The 18,846-nt window shown below is 51.2% G+C and overlaps 1 protein-coding gene across 2 annotated transcripts in view; it reads left to right on the top strand.

Annotated features, from left to right (window-relative positions):
- Positions 1-15,250: 15,250 nt before the first annotated feature.
- Positions 15,251-18,846, top strand: part of LOC122542103 (synaptogyrin-1-like) — a 39,034-nt gene continuing 35,438 nt past the window's right edge. For both annotated transcript variants that reach the window (XM_043679470.2, XM_043679471.2), the window contains exon 1: positions 15,251-15,383. In XM_043679470.2, the coding sequence (XP_043535405.1) occupies positions 15,282-15,383 (102 nt within the window). In that variant the 5' untranslated portion in view covers positions 15,251-15,281. The remainder of the gene's footprint in view (positions 15,384-18,846) is intronic.

The following is an 18,846-nucleotide window of genomic DNA, read 5'->3' as shown; positions in this document are numbered from 1 at the left end:
CACAGTGTCACTGAGCGGTTCAGGGTGAACTTTCATAAAAACCATGGCATCATGGGCAGCATGGTGGCACAGTGGTAATGGGCAGCACGGTGGCACAGTGGTTAGTACTGTTACCTCACAGCGCCAGAGACCCGTGTTCAATTCCCGCCTCAGGTGACCGACTGTGTGGAGTTTGCACGTTCTCCCCGTGTCTGCGTGGGTTTCCTCCGGGTGCTCCGGTTTCCTCCCACAGTCCAAAGATGTGCAGGTGAGGTGAATTAGCCATGCTAAATTGCCCATAGTATTAGGTGAAGGGGTAAAATATAGGGAATGGGTCTGGGTGTGTTGCGGTTCGGTGTGGACTTGTTGGGCCGAAAGGCCTGTTTCCTCACTGTAAGTAATCTAATCTAATCTAATCTCTCTCCAGATCTTCCTTGCAAAAGCCCATTGTGCGAGGAGATGCACAACAGTGTCTTCCCCAACACAGCCGTCCTCAAGGGCAACATGGGGTGGTGGTGAGTCCCCCAGAGGGTAAGAAGGATCTAATGGGAAAGGCCTTTCTTGCTGCCACCCAAGCCACATCTTGGTCCTTGCTGGAAAGCTCTGTGAGATGACTGTGACAGTCTGCTCAGGGAACCATCCGGTCAGAACGATGTTCTCCTTTCCCAGCAGGGCCTGGAGGATGGTAAGTGCTGACCGTTGCCTGATGGACTTGTGCTCAAAGGTGTTTTTCTGCACGAGGTTTCCACAAGGTTCAATGGCCTGTCTACTTGGAGAATTTCAAGGTAACGAGGCCAGAGCCACCTTGGCAACACTGGGGACAGGTAAAGCCTCAACACATGGTGGTTCTTGATGTGTGTCCACTGAGGTTAAGTAAACCCATCCCAATTGAGATACAGGATGCATCAGACACTCATTGCATTAACCAAGATTTGGAGGAGCTGGTGTTGGAATGAGGTGTACAAAATTAAAAATCACACAACACCAGGTTATTGTCCAACAGGTTTATTTGGAAGCACTAGCTTTTGGAGCATTGCTCCTTCACCAGGTGGTTCGAAGCTGCGCTCTGAAAGCAAGTGATTCCAAATACACCTGTTGGACTGTAACCTGGTGTTGAGTGATTTTTAACTTTGCATTAACCAAGTGTGTACCAGTCAACATTGCTCTTTGGCCTCGAGTCTGGGTGAGGCATGGCTGTAGAAAATAGTGATGCCAAGTCTTCATATATAATGCAGGGGTTTACTAGAGTCTGTCGATGGCATCCTTAGCCATCAGTCTCCCCGAGATTCAGCTGTTGTGCCTTGAGTATGATCGCAACATCTCAATGTGTGTCTCCCTGACAGTGAAGCCATCTCTGGTCACCCACTCTGCTGCTTATGGGAGAGGTTTCACAGTGTGAGATTGAAATGCCTTGCATGCCTTGATTGGTTGAGAATCCTCCAAAACTTTCACTTTGCAGGATCTCCTCCTGTCCTACTTTGATAAGAAGACTACAACAGACATTAGGACAGGTCAATGGGATGTGTATTTGCAAATTGAACAATAATTGAACACTCCTGTCACCAATATGTCCTCAGGAGTGTTTCTCCCCCCTTTTCCTCCTGTTGTGTCTAGGTGCAGGCCTGATAATAAAGCTAACTCTGACAATAAAACTCATTCAATTCAATTCAATATCAGTGGCTGCAGTGGAGGAAGTCTGCTGACTGTTCACCCTTGGGACTGCATCTCCTGTTGGGAGGGAAGGGGTGGTCCATCCAGCTGACGGTCTCCAGTACAGGTTCAGGTGCATTCTCGGCCTCAGCTGCTGGAGACAATGGCAGCGGAAACCAGAAGGACAGGGGTCTTCTGGAGTGACCTGGGAAAAGGCTCTTCCTCGCCAACGGCAACTTGTCTTTCTCAGAAGTAGGGGCACCTGGAGTGAGATAGAGATGCCTCAGCTTGTGCCATCTTGTCAATGAGGCTCAGTGAGAGAGTGTAGGCCGGTCTGGTGACCACTGACTGTTCTCCTGGACTTGGGTCTCCAAGGAAGCCACTGCCCCTCTCCATGGAAGCAGCACATTGGAGCCACCAGAGGAGGGAGAACTCCATCTTTCAGTCCAGGTTACTGAATGTCTGATGTTGTTGCACTTGTCTCCGCAGCTTCACTACATTGCTGACAGCTGAGGATGGAGCCACACTTCTGCAATGGGCCTGAGCTGGTCTCTGGCAAACCCCTGAGGGTCAGAGATCTTTGGTGTTTCATCCTGGAGCAGACACGTGTCAGTGACATGCTCCTCAAATTGTGGCCCAAATCCAATCTATATCCAAGTATCTACCATAGGATCAGGGTTAGGATTAGGGTTCAGGGTCAGTGTTAGGGTTTAGGGTCAAGGTTAGAGTTAGGGTTAGGATTAGGGTTTAGGGTCAGGGTAGGGTTAGGTGAGGATTAGTTTTAGGGATAGGGTGAGAATGTGGGTTAGAATTAGGTTTAGGTTTAGGCTGTGGGTGAGAGTCAGGGTAAGGGTTAGAGTTAGGGTTGAGTTAAAGTTAGGCTTAGGATTAGGGTTAGGGTGAAGGTTAGGTGATTGTTAGGGTTAGAGTTAGGATTCGAGTTAGGATTAAGGTGAGGATTAGGGCTAGAGTTGCGTTAGGATTAGAGTTAGGAATAGAGTTGGGTTAGGGTCAGGGTGATGGTTAGAGTAGTGGTGAGGATTAGGGTTCGAGTTCAATTCCCTCCCTAACCCCCACGGCTGATGTGACAGTCTCCATTCTGGCCAAAGTGAATACCTCGCGCCTGCAAGCTCTGACAGGCCTCCTCCCTTGAGTGGGTTCTGGCACCCAGGAGCTCAGGCTGAGGCCTGCATGTGCCTTTGGTTTCACAGACCGTTCTTCACCTCTGTGAATCAGTGACGATTTCGAAGAGTTGGATGCAGAACAACATGTTTGCCTTTGTGCTCAACCAAGAAGGACAGATTGCTAACCAATTCCTGCACCAGTCTTCAGTCCCTCTCCCAGCTTGATGTCCTCAAAGGATATAAGACTCTCCTAGTCCCAAAGCAGCCATCACACCCCCTCCCAGACTTGGCCTTCTCAACATCACTGAGCATTGGTTTCTCCTGAGATGAGAGAAAGAGGAGGATTGTGGGTGATGTTGATGCTGGAGAACTCTGGGAGCTTACATAACTGAGTGGGATGGTGAGGCATCCCCTCTGAGGGTGTAGGAAGTACAGTTGACAGTGAGGCTTAGCCCTTTGAGTGGAATGAAATGGCTGTGAGCCCCGAATGTTCGACATGTGTGTGAAACTGAGGACTGCAGGCCTTGGCTGTTTCTGAAATACCTGCACAGTGGCAGAGTTGGGACTGAGTGATGCCTATGAGTATGAAGAAGATGCCACATCCCCTTGCAGGGTTCAGGAGGCCATTCATCTTCTTGAGGCACCTTAGGGAGGAAATACCCTCCCTAAGGGCATTTTGGGTCTACCTACAGTACGTGGACTGCATTGGTTTAAGAAAGTAGCTCACCCCTGCCTTCTCATCAGGAAACTAGGGACGGGCAGTAAATACTGGCCCAGTCAGCGACGCCCATTCCCGCAGGTGAATAAAACAAAGCTTGCTCCACTTTTATGTGGATTGGCAGCACTGACCCACTCTGCCATCTGCTTGCGGCCTGGATGGGTGTGATGTGAGACCTCTTGGTGTCATCTCCAAGGAACAGGATGGACGCCCTCTCAGTGACTGCATCCAGAGAGCAGTGTCAGTGAACCCGGGAGCTAGCCTGGACTTCATGGGTTGGTATTTTGGTGGGCACCATGGACTCCTTTGTAATTCCTGGCCTGCAGAGCCATCCAGCTCGTCTTTAACCTCGGTGACAAAACCTTTGACCCAGGACCTTCCCACAATGGGGAGACCCTCCTGTCACTCACAACCTATGATTTGTCAAAAACTGAGCAACATCCCACTTGCATAGCTAATGAGCTGAGCAACACGTGAATGGAATGAACCTACTCACTCTGGGCGTTGGTGGATATGACCCCAATTCAGATGCTAAAAGCCACACTTTGGTATCAAAATGGAAAATTTCAGCCTTTGGCCTCTATACGTTCCCCATGGCCCATTGTCAGGTGAGGACAACAGGCACCAGACTTTCCTTAGAAGTTGGAGTCTCACTGTAGATGGACTCCCTGAGACCATGTACAAGATGGCAATCAAACAGGAAGCATAGTTCATGGTAAGAACATGGTAGGCAGTGCCCCCTGAGCCAGGAGCAGGGAGATGATCGCACAGTCATTGACTCTGTTCCATCCTTCTGTTAAACATGGCCGGTCACATACTTCAACTTTATCTCTCCACCTTGATGTGGAGGTGCTGATGTTGGGCTGGAGTGGACAAAGTCAGAAGTTACATGACACCAGGTTATAGTCCAACAGGTTTATTTGAAATCACAAGCTTTCAGAGTGCTGCTCCTTCATCACACTTCACCTGACGAAGGGTCAGCACTCTGAAAGCTTGTGATTTCAAATAAACCTGTTGGATTATAACCTGGCATCGTGTGACTTCCTCCACCTTGGTACACGAATTCTAAATACATACGTGCAGCAAAAAAAAATCTACCGATCAACGTTTCGAAATTTCCAATTGACCCCTCACACTCAGTGACTTCTGGGCTCGGAATTCCAGAATGTTTTCTGTGAAAACACACATCCTGGCATCACCCTGAATGAGGAGGCTCAGTCCCCTGGTTGAGGACTCCTCCCAACCACAGTGAATAGTTCCTCTCTGTCAGCCCTATCACATCTTTTAATTATTGCAAACAGTTTGATTAGATCACTTCTTAATTTTCTATACTCCACAGAACACAACACTGTGCAAACTGTCCTCATACATTAGCCCTCTAAATGTCAGTATGACTCTGGTATATCTGTGTTGCACCCTGTCTAAGGCTAATATATCCACCCACAGCTCCAGTGGTGCCAAGAATTGAAATCAGGGAAGTGATGGATGTGAAACCTTGGCAATTTCACTCTTGAATTACAGCTCTATTCCTTTCCTGGGGTGCACTGGCATTCAGGAATCATCAAGGTGATAAAGCAAGACACATAAATTAAGATTCACACCATTGGAATGACATAATTGGTGAAGCAGTGCAGATTAATGGTCAGTTCTGCAGATTTTTATTGTAACTCTCACAGCTTCTCGAAATGCTTCCAGACAATTCTTCCAATGATGTCATCAGTGCGGTGGTTTCAAATGGAAATATGAAATCGACTAAAGCAGAGAAATAGCCAAATGTTCACGGGGATTGTTTATGGAAATCTTATCTTGGGGAAAAAATTGTTTCCTTGACTGGATCTTCTTATTAATTGTTAACTGTGAAAACTTAACATTGTCCAGAAGACACTGAAGACACGTTTAGAAAACAATTATAGCAAGATCTTGCATTTCTGTAGTGCCTTTCATCATGAAAGTTATTTTGAAATGAAGGCACTATGTTCATCTGGGAAAATTCAGCAACCAATTTGCACACAGCAAGCTCACCAAAACAACACAATAATGACTGGATGATGTTTCAGTGGGACATGTTTTAGTTCTGAAGAAGAGCCATTTTTATTTTGAAACAGTAAACAGTCTAGAAAAGGTTAATGAGGCTGATCTGAGGTATGGAGGGATTATCTGATGAGGAGAGGTTGAGTAGGTTGGGCCTGTACCCACCGGAGCTTAGAACAGCCCACACCATCATGGAAGCCAACCTCCCAACCATGGACTCCAATAACACAGCCATTGCTGCAGAAAGGCTGCCAACATCATCAAAGACCCTGTCAACCTTGGAAACGCTCTCCGACAACCTCTGCAATCTGGTAAAAGACATAGAAGCTTGAACACATGCACCAACAGGTTCAGGAACAGCTTCTTCACTGCTGCTATTAGACTGAAGAATGGTCTCTCTAACTTCAAATAATGCTGAACTAGTTAATGTTGAAAGTTTGTGCGAAGATTTGTAGCTCGGGTGCTCGTTGCTGTGGTTCTGTTCGCCGAGCTGGAAGTTTTTGTTGCAAACGTTTCATCCCCTGGCTAGGCGACATCATCACTAGCTTTCTGACCGCCGCGCCTTCATCAGCACAACCACCTGATGAAGGAGCAGCACTCCAAAAGCTAGCGCCTCCAAATAAACCTGTTGGACTATAACCTGGTGTTGTGTGATTGTTAACTTTGTCCACCCCAGTCCAACAATGGCTCCTCCACATCATGACAATAAATCAATCAATCAAGAATGAGAGGGGACTTTATTGAAACATCCACGATTCTTAAGGGGGCTTTGACAGGGCAGATGGGCGAAGGTGGATTTCCATTGTTGAGAGTTTAAGACCAGAGGGTATCATCTCAGAATAAGGGGTCACCCATTGAAAACAGAGATGAGGAGGAATTTCTTCTCTCAGAGGGGCTGTACAGTCTGGGTGGCTATATAGACAGATTTCTAATCAAGTAAAAGTAAAGTCTTACCAGACTATGGGACTGCTCTCTCATTAGAGAGAGATGACTGGTGTGGTTTAACCTGAGGGTCACTGCACTCAGGTGAGTGGAGGAGATTGAGAAGAAGAATCCTTCACGGTTACCCCAGCCACGCTGTTGATGTCACTCTGCATTACAAATCAGCCGTCCAGCCAACTCAGCTAGACCAACCTCAACCAAGCTGGTACACGCCAAATGGGACTCAAACCCCCAATTCTTGGCTGAGGAGATCAGTGCCTTATCCAGTAAGGGGAATCAAGGTTTGTGTAAAAGGCAGGAAAGTGAAGTTGAGGATTATCAGATGAGCTACATTCTCATTGAAAATAGAGCAGACTTAGAGTCCTGGAGTCACAGAGATGTACAGTACGGAAACAGACCCTTCGGTTCAACTCTTCCATGCTGATTAGATATCCTAAATTAATCTAGTCCCATTTGCCAGCATTTGGCCCATATCCCTCTAAACCCTTTCTATTCATGTACCTATCCAGATGCCTTTTAAATGTTGTAATTGTACCAGCCTCCACCACTTCCTCTGGCAGCTCATTCCATACACACACCACCCTCTGCATGAAACATTTGCCCTTTAGGTCTCTTTAAAATATTTCCCCTCTCCCCTTAAACCTATGCCCTCTACTTTTGGACTCCTCTACCCTGGGCAAGAGACCTTGCCTATTCACCATATCCATGCCCCTCATGATTTTATAACCTGACGGGCATGGGACCTGATGGGCTGAATGGCCTGCTTCTGCCCTTTGTCTTATGGTTAACTCTGTTCCTTTCTCCACAGACGCTACTGGAGTGACTGGTATTTCCAAAACAATCTGTTTTTGTTAATGTTTAGCGATGTTGACTGAGGGATAAATATTGATCCAGAACACTTGGGACTTCTGCTCAGGGGGTGCTGATGTGCGATATTGGAAGAGCGATCATTTTCAGATGGAGTTGGTTGGAGAACAAGCAAATTTTAGTAAAGACATAGTGCTGCATAAGGTTTCACACACGCACACACACACACACACACCTGACTGTCCAACTCCCACTGGTATAACGAAATCTTCATTTTCATATTGGTTTATGCGGTCACATTGTTTTAATTAGATTGCACCCTCTCTCCGTGAAATATTCCAGCATAGCCATGCTCCCTGTTCACTGTGGGCCATTTTAACCTTCACTTGCTTCCTATTTTATTAATGAGGAAACTTGATCAGATCAGTTATGGATTGACGTAAAATGCAATAAATGATTGACAACTAAGGGGACACTTCCATCGTCAAGATGAGATTATGAATGCTGCACTAAAGAGACTGTCCAGTGCTAAAGCTGTGTCCAAGCCTCTTTGTCTACTTCTGAGTGCTCCAAGGCTCTAGGTATAAAGTTTAAATTCATAGTCAATAAAATGTGGTGCTGGAAAGGCACAGCAGGTCAGGCAGCATCGGAGGAGCAGGAAAGTCGACATTTCGGGTCAGGATCCTTGGGTCGATGCACCTGCTGCTCCGATGTTGCCTGACCTACTGCGCCTTTCCAGCTCCACGTTTTATCGACTCTGACTTCCAGTATCTGCAGTCCTCACTATCTTCAAGTTTAGATTCATCATGTGTCACTGCTCATCGGCTGCTGGTGCTGGGAGCTCTCCTTTTCTGATTTGAGGATTCATCCACTAATAAGACAATAATGCTCAGACCGCTCCAATCCAGACCCTTCAAATATGAAACTAGATGAAGCGGCAAAGAGTGCAATCCCTGCCCCAGCTCAGTGGCTGCTGAAACCTGTACCTATGGGGAAGTACCTGTACCCAGGTACCCTGTACCCATGGTGGCGATGAGAGGCGACTTTGCAAACATTTTCACTGCACTCACTCAAGTGTATGTGACAATACAGGCAGTTCTACTCCCCTTTAAAAAGGTGTATTTTGCAGATGGTTAAAGGATAATATCCATGTCCGTGCCCCGGCTTCAGAGGTGACTTCAATCAGAGTTCAATATCGAACCAGTCAGTTCACATCTATTTCAGTTTATCCTGATGGTTCTGTCTGACACTGAAAGATGAAAATATCTCCATCCCTTTAGGGCAATTTGAAGACCATTGATGGCTATATTAGCTGTACTGGCTGAATGATTTTCTGATAATTAACTACAGTGTTCACCCCTGCTCCTCAGGTGCTTTTTCTCTGTCACTGTTCATACTAATTACCGCAACCTAAGTGCTCACCCTCCATAGCCAAAGGGACGGTGTTACCAGGATATGTGGCTGTGAAGGACGTCAAGCTGAGAAACAACAAGAAACTACTCAGTCTCTTAAATCTGTTCCGCTATTCAATTAAACATTGGCTCATCTGTCCCATCCCCATTTACCCACCATTCCTCTATATCCTTTGATACCATTATGTATGTTAGCTCGCTGAGCTTGAAGGTTGTTTTTAGACTTTTCGTCACCGTTTTAAGTAACATCATCAGTGAGTCTCTGGTGAATACTGATGGTGTTACTTAGTATGAGGACAAAATATCTGAAAACAAACCTTCCACCTCTGCAAGCTAACTTCCATACTTAGTATCAACCTGAGCTACAAATCTTCTCAAAAATCGCTATCCTTTGATAAGGTTTTCCAACAAACATCTTTCAATTTTAGAGGGGCATGATTGTGTAATGGGACTGTCACTGTGTTTAATAATCCAGAGGCCCAGGTTAAACCTCTGGGGACTCGTTTCAAATCCCACCATTGCAGCTGGTGGAATTTAAATTGAATTAATGGACCTGGGTTTTAATGTTTCACTGATGGCGATGTTGTAAAACCACATTTGGTTCACTCATGTCCCTTTAAGGAAGGAAACCTGTCGTCTTCACCTGGTCCGGATTATGTGTGACTCCAGACCCTGCAGCAATGTGGTCAGCTCTTAACTGCCCTCCAAAATGTCCCAGCCAGTCTTGAGGACAATTAAGGATGGGAGACAAATCTGTCAGCAATGCTCACATTTTATTTAATTAGATTCCCTACTGTTTGGAAACAGGCCCTTCGGCCCAACCAGTCCACACCGACTCTCTGAAGAGTAACCCACCCAGACCCATTTCCCTCTGACTAATGCACCTAACACTATGGGCAATTTACCATGGCCAATTGACCTGACCTGCACATCTTTGAACTGTGGAAGGAAACCGGAACACCCTGAGGAAACCCACACAAACACAGGGAGAATGTGCAAACTCCACACAGACAGTTGCCTGAGGCTGGAATTGAACCTGGGACCCTGGTGCTGTGAGGCAGCAGTGCTAACCACTGAGGCAACGTGCCTCCCAAAAAGCAGCAGATCACCTACATCCCATGAAAGAATCAATTGAATATGGTTTCAGCTGCCTGGTAGATGAAAGGGTTTGGGTAACCGGGTCAGGGGCAGGGTTGGATGTCACCAGCAGACAACTGTTGCCCAGCTCCCAGCCTTCATAGCCTTGCAACTGTGAGTACTGGGCACTGATGGAATCACAGGTCCCGATGTGGCTCAGATTTCCTTTTACTCACTCATGGAATGTGGGTGTTGCTGGCTGGGTGGGCATTTATTGCCCGTTCCTAGTTGCCCTTGAGAAGGTCGGGGTGAGCTGCCTTCTTGAACCGCTGCAGTCCATGTGCTGTGAGTAGATCCACAATGCCCTGAGGGAATTCCAGGATTTTGACCCAATGACGCTGAAGGAATGGTGATATAGTTTCAAGTCAGGATAGTGAGTGGCTTGCAGGGAGTTGGTGTTCCCATGTATCTGCTGTCCCTGCCATTCTAGATGGTTTGGAAGGTGCTGTCTGAGGACCTTTGGTGAATTTCTGCAGTGCATCTTGTAGATAGTACACACTGCTGCTGCTGAGTGTAAATGGTGGAGGGGGTGGATGTTTGTGGATGTGGTGCCAATCAAGGGCTTTGTTCGGGATGGTGTCAAGCTTCTTGAGTGTTGTTGGAGCTGTATTCATCCAGGCAAGTGGGGAGTATTCCATGACACTCCTGACTTGTACTTTGTAGATATTGGAGAGGTTTTGGTAGTCAGGAAGTGAGTTACTCACTGCAGGATTCCTAGCCTGGACCTGCTTTTGTAGCCTCTGTGTTTATGTGGCAAATCCTGTTGAGGTTCTGGTCAATGGTAACCCCCAGGATGTTGATAGTGGGGGATTCACTGAGGGAAACACATTGAAAGTCAATGGGTTATGGATAGATTGTCTATTATTGGTGATTGTCTTTGCCTCCATTAAGAGACGATCTTATTGTCATCAATCCCAGATGAGTGTTACCTGCACTCGGCCAGAACTTCACTTTGGCCTCACAGACCCAGGCCCGGCTGTGTGAGCAGTTTTATGGAGATTTCTTCCATGTGCCCCACAGGGGGGGTGTCTGTCTGGGCTGCTACTGTGCACACTCCCTCCCTTGGCCTTATCCGTTGTCCTAATGCACCTTAGTGTTCAGCTTTGCTGTTTGATGGTGCCACATGTCCCGAGGACTTCCCATGTAGGAAATCTCCTGAATACCACCACTGATGTGATGCAGAGGGCAGTGAACACAGCAATCCCCTAAAACTGTTAGGCAACAGAATGTTTACGGACTCCCAGGCTGCGTGAGCTTTCTGTGGCCTTGAGGGGTCTATGTTTCACATTTACACTGGGTGGGGGAGGCTCCAGGTTCCATTTTGTTGGTGGGGGCAGGAGGTGGAGGGGGGGGGGGGAAGCTGCTTCTGATGTTTTGTTTGCACTTCAACCCCACCCTCTTGGGCCTCCGTAAATCCTGTGCACAGAGGGGAGGGGATGGGCAAGTCAGAGGGTTGACCAATTCATCAACTTCACCAACACATTCCACCCTGACCTTAAATTTACCTGGAACATCTCTGATACCTCCCTCCCCTTCCTGGACCTCTCCATCTCCATTAATGACAACCGACTTGACACTGACATTTTTTACAAACCCACCGACTCCCACAGCTACCTGGATTACATCTCTTCCCACCCTACCTCTTGCAAAAACGCCATCCCGTATTCCCAATTCCTCCGCCTCCGCCGGATCTGCTCCCAGAAGGACCAGTTCCACCACAGAACACACCAGATGGCCTCCTTCTTTAGAGACCGCAATTTCCCTTCCCACGTGGTTAAAGATGCCCTCCAACGCATCTCGTCTACATCCCGCACCTCCGCCCTCAGACCCCACCCCTCCAACCGTAACAAGGACAGAACGCCCCTGGTGCTCACCTTCCACCCTACCAACTTTCGCATAAACCAAATCATCCACCTCCAAACAGACCCCACCACCAGGGATATATTTCCCTCCCCACCCCTTTCTGCCTTCCGCAAACACCGTTCCCTCCGTGACTACCTGGTCAGGTCCACGCCCCCCTACAACCCACCCTCCCATCCTGGCACTTTCACCTGCCACCGCAGGAACTGTAAAACCTGCGTCCACACCTCCTCCCTCACCTCTATCCAAGGCCCTAAAGGAGCCTTCCACATCCATCAAAGTATTACTTGTACATCCACTAATATCATCTATTGTATCCGTTGCTCCCGATGCAGTTTCCTCTACATTGGGGAGACTGGGCGCCTCCTAGCAGAGCGCTTTAGGGAACATCTCCGGGACACCCGCACCAATCAACCACACCACCCCGTGGCCCAACATTTCAACTCCCTCTCCCACTCTGCCGAGGACATGGAGGTCCTGGGCCTCCTTCATCGCTGCTCCCTCACCACCAGACGCCTGGAGGAAGAACACCTCATCTTCCGCCTCGGAACACTTCAACCCCAGGGCATCAATGTGGACTTCAACAGTTTCCTCATTTCCCCTTCCCCCACCTCACCCCGGTTCTAAACTTCCAGCTCAGCACTGTCCCCATGACTTGTCCTGCCTATCTCCTTTTCCACCTATCCACTCCACCCTCTCCTCCCTGACCTATCACCTTCATCCCCTCCCCCACTCACCCATTGTACTCTATGCTACTTTCTCCCCACCCCCACCCTCCTCTAGCTTATCTCTCCACACTCCAGGCTCACTGCCTTTATTCCTGATGAAGGGCTTTTGCCCAAAATGTCGATTTCGAAGCTCCTTGGATGCTGCCTGAACTGCTGTGCTCTTCCAGCACCACTAATCCAGTATCTGGTTTCCAGCATCTGCAGTCATTGTTTTTACCAAGTCAGAGGGTCTGCCTATTCCTAGACCATTAACAAGGTGTGAGCTATGGTGGGGATTGCCTACCTCTCTTCCAAAGCCACTCTGTGCCCGGGTGTCCCCGGACAAGGAGCACACGGTCTCCACTGGTAACCTCAGAGTCTTCTGCAACTGGTAGGCACTGCAGGAGTGGAGTAACATCACTCCCGCACCACCTCCTCCCCATCCCCCACCCACAACCAAATTTTAATTTAACTTTATACATTTCCTTTCAGAACTTGACTTTTGTCGCAGTGCCCCCTTTGAGGGGCTGCAAAGTGCTAAATTGGTTCTGCAGAGTATAATTTGGCACAATGTTTTTCTATCAGTTCTTCAATCAGTATAAAAGCACTCCCCCACCCCACTCCTGAGGTGTGTCATAACATCTCTGAACAGATTAATTTGAAAATAAAATAAAGGAGACCCCAGGGGTTCTTGCGGTGTAGTGGTAGTGCCCCTGCCTCTGAGCCAAGAGGCCCAGATTCAAATCCCAGTTGCTCTGGAGGGTGTGTAATAACATCCCTGAATGGGGTGACTAGAAAACATTGGTTTAATTTTTAAACATTTAAGGTAGTCCAAGGGTTCTTGTGCTGCAATGGTAATGTCCCTAACTCTAGGCCAGGAAGTCCCTGTCAAGTCCCCATTTACTCCAGAGATGTGTAAAACTATCCCTGGACAGGTTGATTAGTAGATAAAAGAATGCCCATGGGGCTTTTGTGGTGCAGTGGCAATGTCCTTACCTCTGAGCCAGGAGGCCTGGGTTCAAATCTCACTTGCTCCAGAGATGTGCAATAACATGCTCAAACTGATTGATAAAAAAAAGAAAGATCATTGGACACAGGGTTAGGACAATAATGCTTCGTAATGCGGCCTGCTGTGAAAAATCCATTTACAAGGAAAAGCTTACTGTTTAAGTCTTATAGGAGGAAGTGAGGACCGCAGATCCTGCAGAGTCAGAGTCGAGAGTGTGGTGCTGGAAAAGCACAGCAGGTCAGGCAGCATCCGAGGAGCAGAAGAATCGACGTTTCAGGCATAAGTCCTTCATCAGAATGGATGTTTAAGTCTCATGTCTCACCAACTGTTTTGGGATTGAGGAAACTCGGCAATAATGGACATGCCATCTCTCAGCTGCAAGGCCTCAAAGGGCTTTGGTTTAATGTTCCATTATTTAGCCCCAGTTGACTGAAAATTGGCAGCTGTCTAAATTTAGCAGGCATTAGATTGAAAACCTGAATCTGCCATCGCCAGCACGTTCACAATACACACGTGCTTCCAGAAATGATGCTGACAAATCATCTTCATGTTGAACCCAGGGCTCAATAACTGAGCCACGCTGGTCAATTTTTAGCAGATCAGGGATTGAACCTACAAAACGACTAATGTGCAGAGGCAGCTATTCAACAGTCAATCTGACAGAGTAAGAATGTCAGTTAGGGCTCACGCAATGGAATATTTGGGGATCATGCCCCAAGGTTTATGAGAGGAAGTAAAAGAAAGATCAGTTGAGGGCTTATGTAATGACAAATTGTGACAATTTTTCTCTCTCTGCCCATCACTCGTGTAATATATTAATATTACACGAGTAATATATCTTATGGTTAGAGTTAAAACAAACTATCCTTTTAGCATTATACTACATAATTCATTAATTATACCTTAAATATGGTTACAAAATTACTTGTAATGCATAATTTTATTTTAAATATATGAAATCTGTAACAATCTAGAGTGTAACGTGAAGCTCTTTGATATATGTGATTTTTGAATGTTATTATAAAAATATGTTTGGATTATTTAAGAGTTTTGTTTCAATACTTAGTCTATGACTTTGTATTCAAAGTAATGCAGTTACCAGATTAGACATGATCATATTATATGCTTTTAATTTTATTTACAAGATTCAGATTTCATAATAATTTTGAAATACATTTAAACGATTATTTAATGGAGAGTTGTATTTTAGTGTGTCTGCAAGATTAGTTGTTTTCCAAATTAATATTTTCACTATGTTTGCAAGAATAGTGTGAGCACTAATATTTCTTGTGTTATTTGTGAGACGATTTCATGCAGTTGGTACTTTTAAAATATATTTGAATGATTATTTAATAGGCATTTAACATACTTGCTAGATTTGATAGTTAATAATGTTTATGCATTTGCATCAACAACATGAACATTAATATCGTAAAAATATATTAAAGCATTATTTAATAAAATTAATACAAAAACAGTGAAAACTTTACTTTAAAAATAAATTAATCAAATAATTTGATTATGCAGAAAGTTAATATTAAAGATTACCTCGCACATGAACATCACGGTTTTAAGAATGGATTAATTAATGTGCACAGTCATATTTTAAAGATTAGGTGACATTATACTTTAAATTTAAGATGGAAACAAACTGCAATTAACATTATTATTTGTGCACAAGGATCGCCGTCTTGCATTTCCTGGATGTGCATCTTCCCTGTTGTTGAATTGTGTTTGGGAATGATCCAATCCCCCCAAACCCCCTGGCCCAGGGTTTGCACTTTGTAGCTTCCATTGGCGGCGCGCGCTCCCGGCGGTGGCCGAGGCCGAGGCGGCGCGGCGGCGGCGCGCTCCCGAGCGGGTGTAGCGCGGGCGCGCTCGCGGGCGCGGAGAGGCTGCAGGAAGATGGAGGCTGCAGCAGCTTATGGAGCCGGGCGCGCGGGGGGAGCGTTCGACCCCGTCACCTTCATCAAACAACCTCAGACCATCGTGAGGGCCGTCAGCTGGGTGAGGGGGGTCACTGAGGGAGGGGAGGGTGAGGGGGGTCACTGAGGGAGGGGGGTGAGGGGGGGTCACTGAGGGAGGGGAGGGGAGGGGAGGGGGGTCACTGAGGGGGTGAGGGGGGGTCACTGGGGGGGTGAGGGGGGTCACTGAGGGAGGGGAGGGGAGGGGGGTCACTGAGGGAGGGGGGTCACTGAGGGGGTGAGGGGGGTCACTGGGGGGGTGAGGGGGGTCACTGAGGGAGGGGGGTGAGGGGGGTCACTGGGGGAGGGGGGTGAGGGGGGTGAGGGGGGTCACTGGGGGAGGAGGGGGGGTCACTGAGGGAGGGGGGTCGGTGAGGGGGGTCACTGAGGGAGGGGGGTCGGTGAGGGGGGTCACTGAGGGAGGGGGGGTGAGGGGGGTCACTGGGGGAGGAGGGGGGTCACTGAGGGAGGGGAGGGGAGGGGAGTCACTGAGGGAGGGGGGTCACTGAGGGAGAGAGGGGAGAGAGGTGGGAGGGGGGTCAGTGAGGGAGGAGGGGGGTCACTGGGGGGGAGGGGGGTCACTGAGGGAGGGGGGTGAGGGGGGGTCACTGAGGGAGGGGGGAGGGGGGGGTCACTGAGGGAGGGGGGTGAGGGGGGGGTCACTGAGGGAGGGGGGTGAGGGGGGGGTCACTGAGGGAGGGGGGTGAGGGGGGGGGTCACTGAGGGAGGGGGGTGAGGGGGGGGTCACTGAGGGGGGGGGTCACTGAGGGAGGGGGGTGGGGGGGGGTCACAGGGTGGAGGGAGAGGAGGGTCAGTGAGGGGGAAAGGGGCAGGGAGAGGAGGGTCAGTGAGGGGGAAAGGGGCAGGGAGAGGAGGTCAGTGAGGGGGAAAGGGGCAGGGAGAGGAGGGTCAGTGAGGGGGAAAGGGGCAGGGAGAGAGGGAGAGGGAGGGGGAGAGTGGGAGGGGAGGGGGGTGAGGGGAGGAGGGTTGGAGGGGTCACTGAGGGGGAGAGGGGAGAGTGGGAGGGGAGGGGGGTGAGGGGAGGAGGGTTGGAGGGGTCACTGAGGGGGAGAGAGGAGGGAGGGGTGAGTGTGAGGGGGCGAGGGTGAGGGGGGTCACTGAGGGGAGGGTGTGAGGGGAGGGGTGTGAGGGGAGGGGGGTGAGGGGGGCTGAGGGGAGGAGAGGGAGGGGGGTGAGGGGAGGAGAGGGAGGGGGGTGAGGGGAGGAGAGGGAGGGGGGTGAGGGGAGGAGAGGGAGGGGGGTGAGGGGAGGAGAGGGAGGGGGGTGAGGGGAGGAGAGGGAGGGGGGTGAGGGGAGGAGAGGGAGGGGGGTGAGGGGAGGAGAGGGAGGGGGGTGAGGGGAGGAGAGGGAGGGGGGTGAGGGGAGGAGAGGGAGGGGGGTGAGGGGAGGAGAGGGAGGGGGGTGAGGGGAGGAGAGGGAGGGGGGTGAGGGAGGAGAGGGAGGGGGGTGAGGGAGGAGAGGGAGGGGGGTGAGGGGAGGAGAGGGAGGGGGGTGAGGGGAGGAGAGGGAGGGGGGTGAGGGGAGGAGAGGGAGGGGGGTGAGGGGAGGAGAGGGAGGGGGTGAGGGGAGGAGAGGGAGGGGGGTGAGGGGAGGAGAGGGAGGGGGGTGAGGGGAGGAGAGGGGGGGAGGAGAGGGAGGGGGGTGAGGGGAGGAGAGGAGAGGGGGTGAGGGGAGGAGAGGAGAGGGGGTGAGGGGAGGAGAGGGAGGGGGGTGAGGGGAGGAGAGGGAGGGGGTGAGGGGAGGAGAGGGAGGGGGGTGAGGGGAGGAGAGGGAGGGGGGTGAGGGGAGGAGAGGGAGGGGGGTGAGGGGAGGAGGGGGAGGGGGGGTGAGGGGAGCAGGGGGAGGGGGGGTGAGGGGAGCGGGGTGAGGGGAGGAGGGTGAGGGGGGTGAGGGGAGGAGGGTGAGGGGGGTGAGGTGAGGGGAGGAGGGTGAGGGGGGTGAGGGGAGGAGGGTGAGGGGAGGGTGAGGGGGTGAGGGTGAGGGGGGTCACTGAGGGGTAGAGAGGTGGAAGGGGGGGTCAGTGAGGGAGGGACGAGGGTGAGGGGAGGAGGGTGAGGGGGGGTCACTGAGGGGGAGAGGGGAGAGAGGTGGGAGGGGGGTCAGTGAGGGAGAGGCGGGAGAGGGGGGTGAGGGAGAGGAGGGTGAGGGGGTCACTGAGGGGGAGAGGGGAGAGAGGTGGGAGGGGGGTCAGTGAGGGAGGGGGAGAGGGTGAGGGGGGTCACTGAGGGAGGAGGGAGAGGAGGGTCAGTGCGGGAGGGGGGAGGGTCAGTGAGGGGAGGAAAGGGGTGTGGGAGAGGAGGGTCAGTGAGGGGGAAAGGGGCGGGGGAGAGGAGGGTCAGTGAGGGAGAGGGAGGGGAGAGGGGGAGTGGGAGGGGAGGGGGGTGAGGGGAGGAGGGTTGGGGGGGTCACTGAGGGGGAGAGGGGTGGGAGGGGGGTCAGTGAGGGAGGGGGCTAGGGTGAGGGGGTGAGGGAGAGGGGGGTGAGGGAGAGGGGGTGAGGGTGAGGGAGGGGGGGTGAGGGTGAGGGAGAGGGGGGTGAGGGTGAGGGAGAGGTGGGTGAGGGGGCGAGGGTGAGGGGGGTCACTGAGGGAAGGGGTTGAGGGGAGGAGAGTGAGTGGTGGGAGGGGGAGGGGGTGAGGGGGGGAAGAGGGTGAGGTGAAGAGGGGGTCACAGGGAAGAGGGGAGAGAGGTGGGAAGGGGCTGAGGGGGAGGAGGGGGCGAGGGTGAGTGGGGTCACTGAGGGAGGGGGGTGAGGGAGGGGAGGAGGGGTCAGTGAGGGGGAGAGAAGGGGAGGTGAAGGAGAGGAGGGTCAGTGAGGGGGAGAGGGGGGTCAGTGAGGCGGGAGGGGAGAGGGGAGGGGAGAGGAGAGGGGAGGAGGAGAGAGGAGTGGAGAAGAGTGGGGAGCGGAGAGAGTGGAGAAGAGAGGGGAGAGGAGGGAGAGGAGAGGAGGAGGGGAGAGGGGAGGGAGTGAGGGGAGGGGAGAGGGGAGTGAGTGAGTGAGGAGAGGCGGAGGGGAGAGGCGGAGGGGAGAGGCGGAGGGGAGAGGCGGAGGGAGAGGCGGGAGGGGAGAGAGGGGGGGTGGGAGAGAGGGGGGGGGTGGGAGAGAGGGGGTGGGAGAGGGGGGGTGGGGAGAGAGGGAGAGGGGGGTGGGAAGAGGGAGAGGGGGGTGGGAGAGAGGGAGAGGGGGGTGGGAGAGAGGGAGAGGGGGGTGGGAGAGAGGGAGGGGGGTGGGAGAGAGGGGGGAGAGGGGAGAGGAGGGAGAGGAGAGAGGGAGGGGAGGAGAGAGGGGGGTGGGAGAGAGGGAGGGGGGAGGGGAGAGAGGGAGGGGGGAGGGGAGAGAGGGAGGGGGGTGGGAGAGAGGGGGGGAGAGGGGAGAGGAGGGGAGAGGAGAGAGGGAGGGGGGGGAAGGGGAGAGGAGAGAGGGAGGGGGGGGAAGGGGAGAGGAGAGAGGGAGGGGGGGGAAGGGGAGAGGAGAGAGGAGGGGGG

The sequence above is a fragment of the Chiloscyllium plagiosum genome, unplaced genomic scaffold, assembly GCF_037043375.1.
Source record: "Chiloscyllium plagiosum isolate Xiang-an unplaced genomic scaffold, Cpla_swu_hap1 HiC_scaffold_33, whole genome shotgun sequence".
In the NCBI taxonomy this organism is placed as follows: Eukaryota; Metazoa; Chordata; class Chondrichthyes; order Orectolobiformes; family Hemiscylliidae; genus Chiloscyllium; species Chiloscyllium plagiosum.
This window is presented reverse-complemented; position numbering and strand designations above follow the sequence as displayed.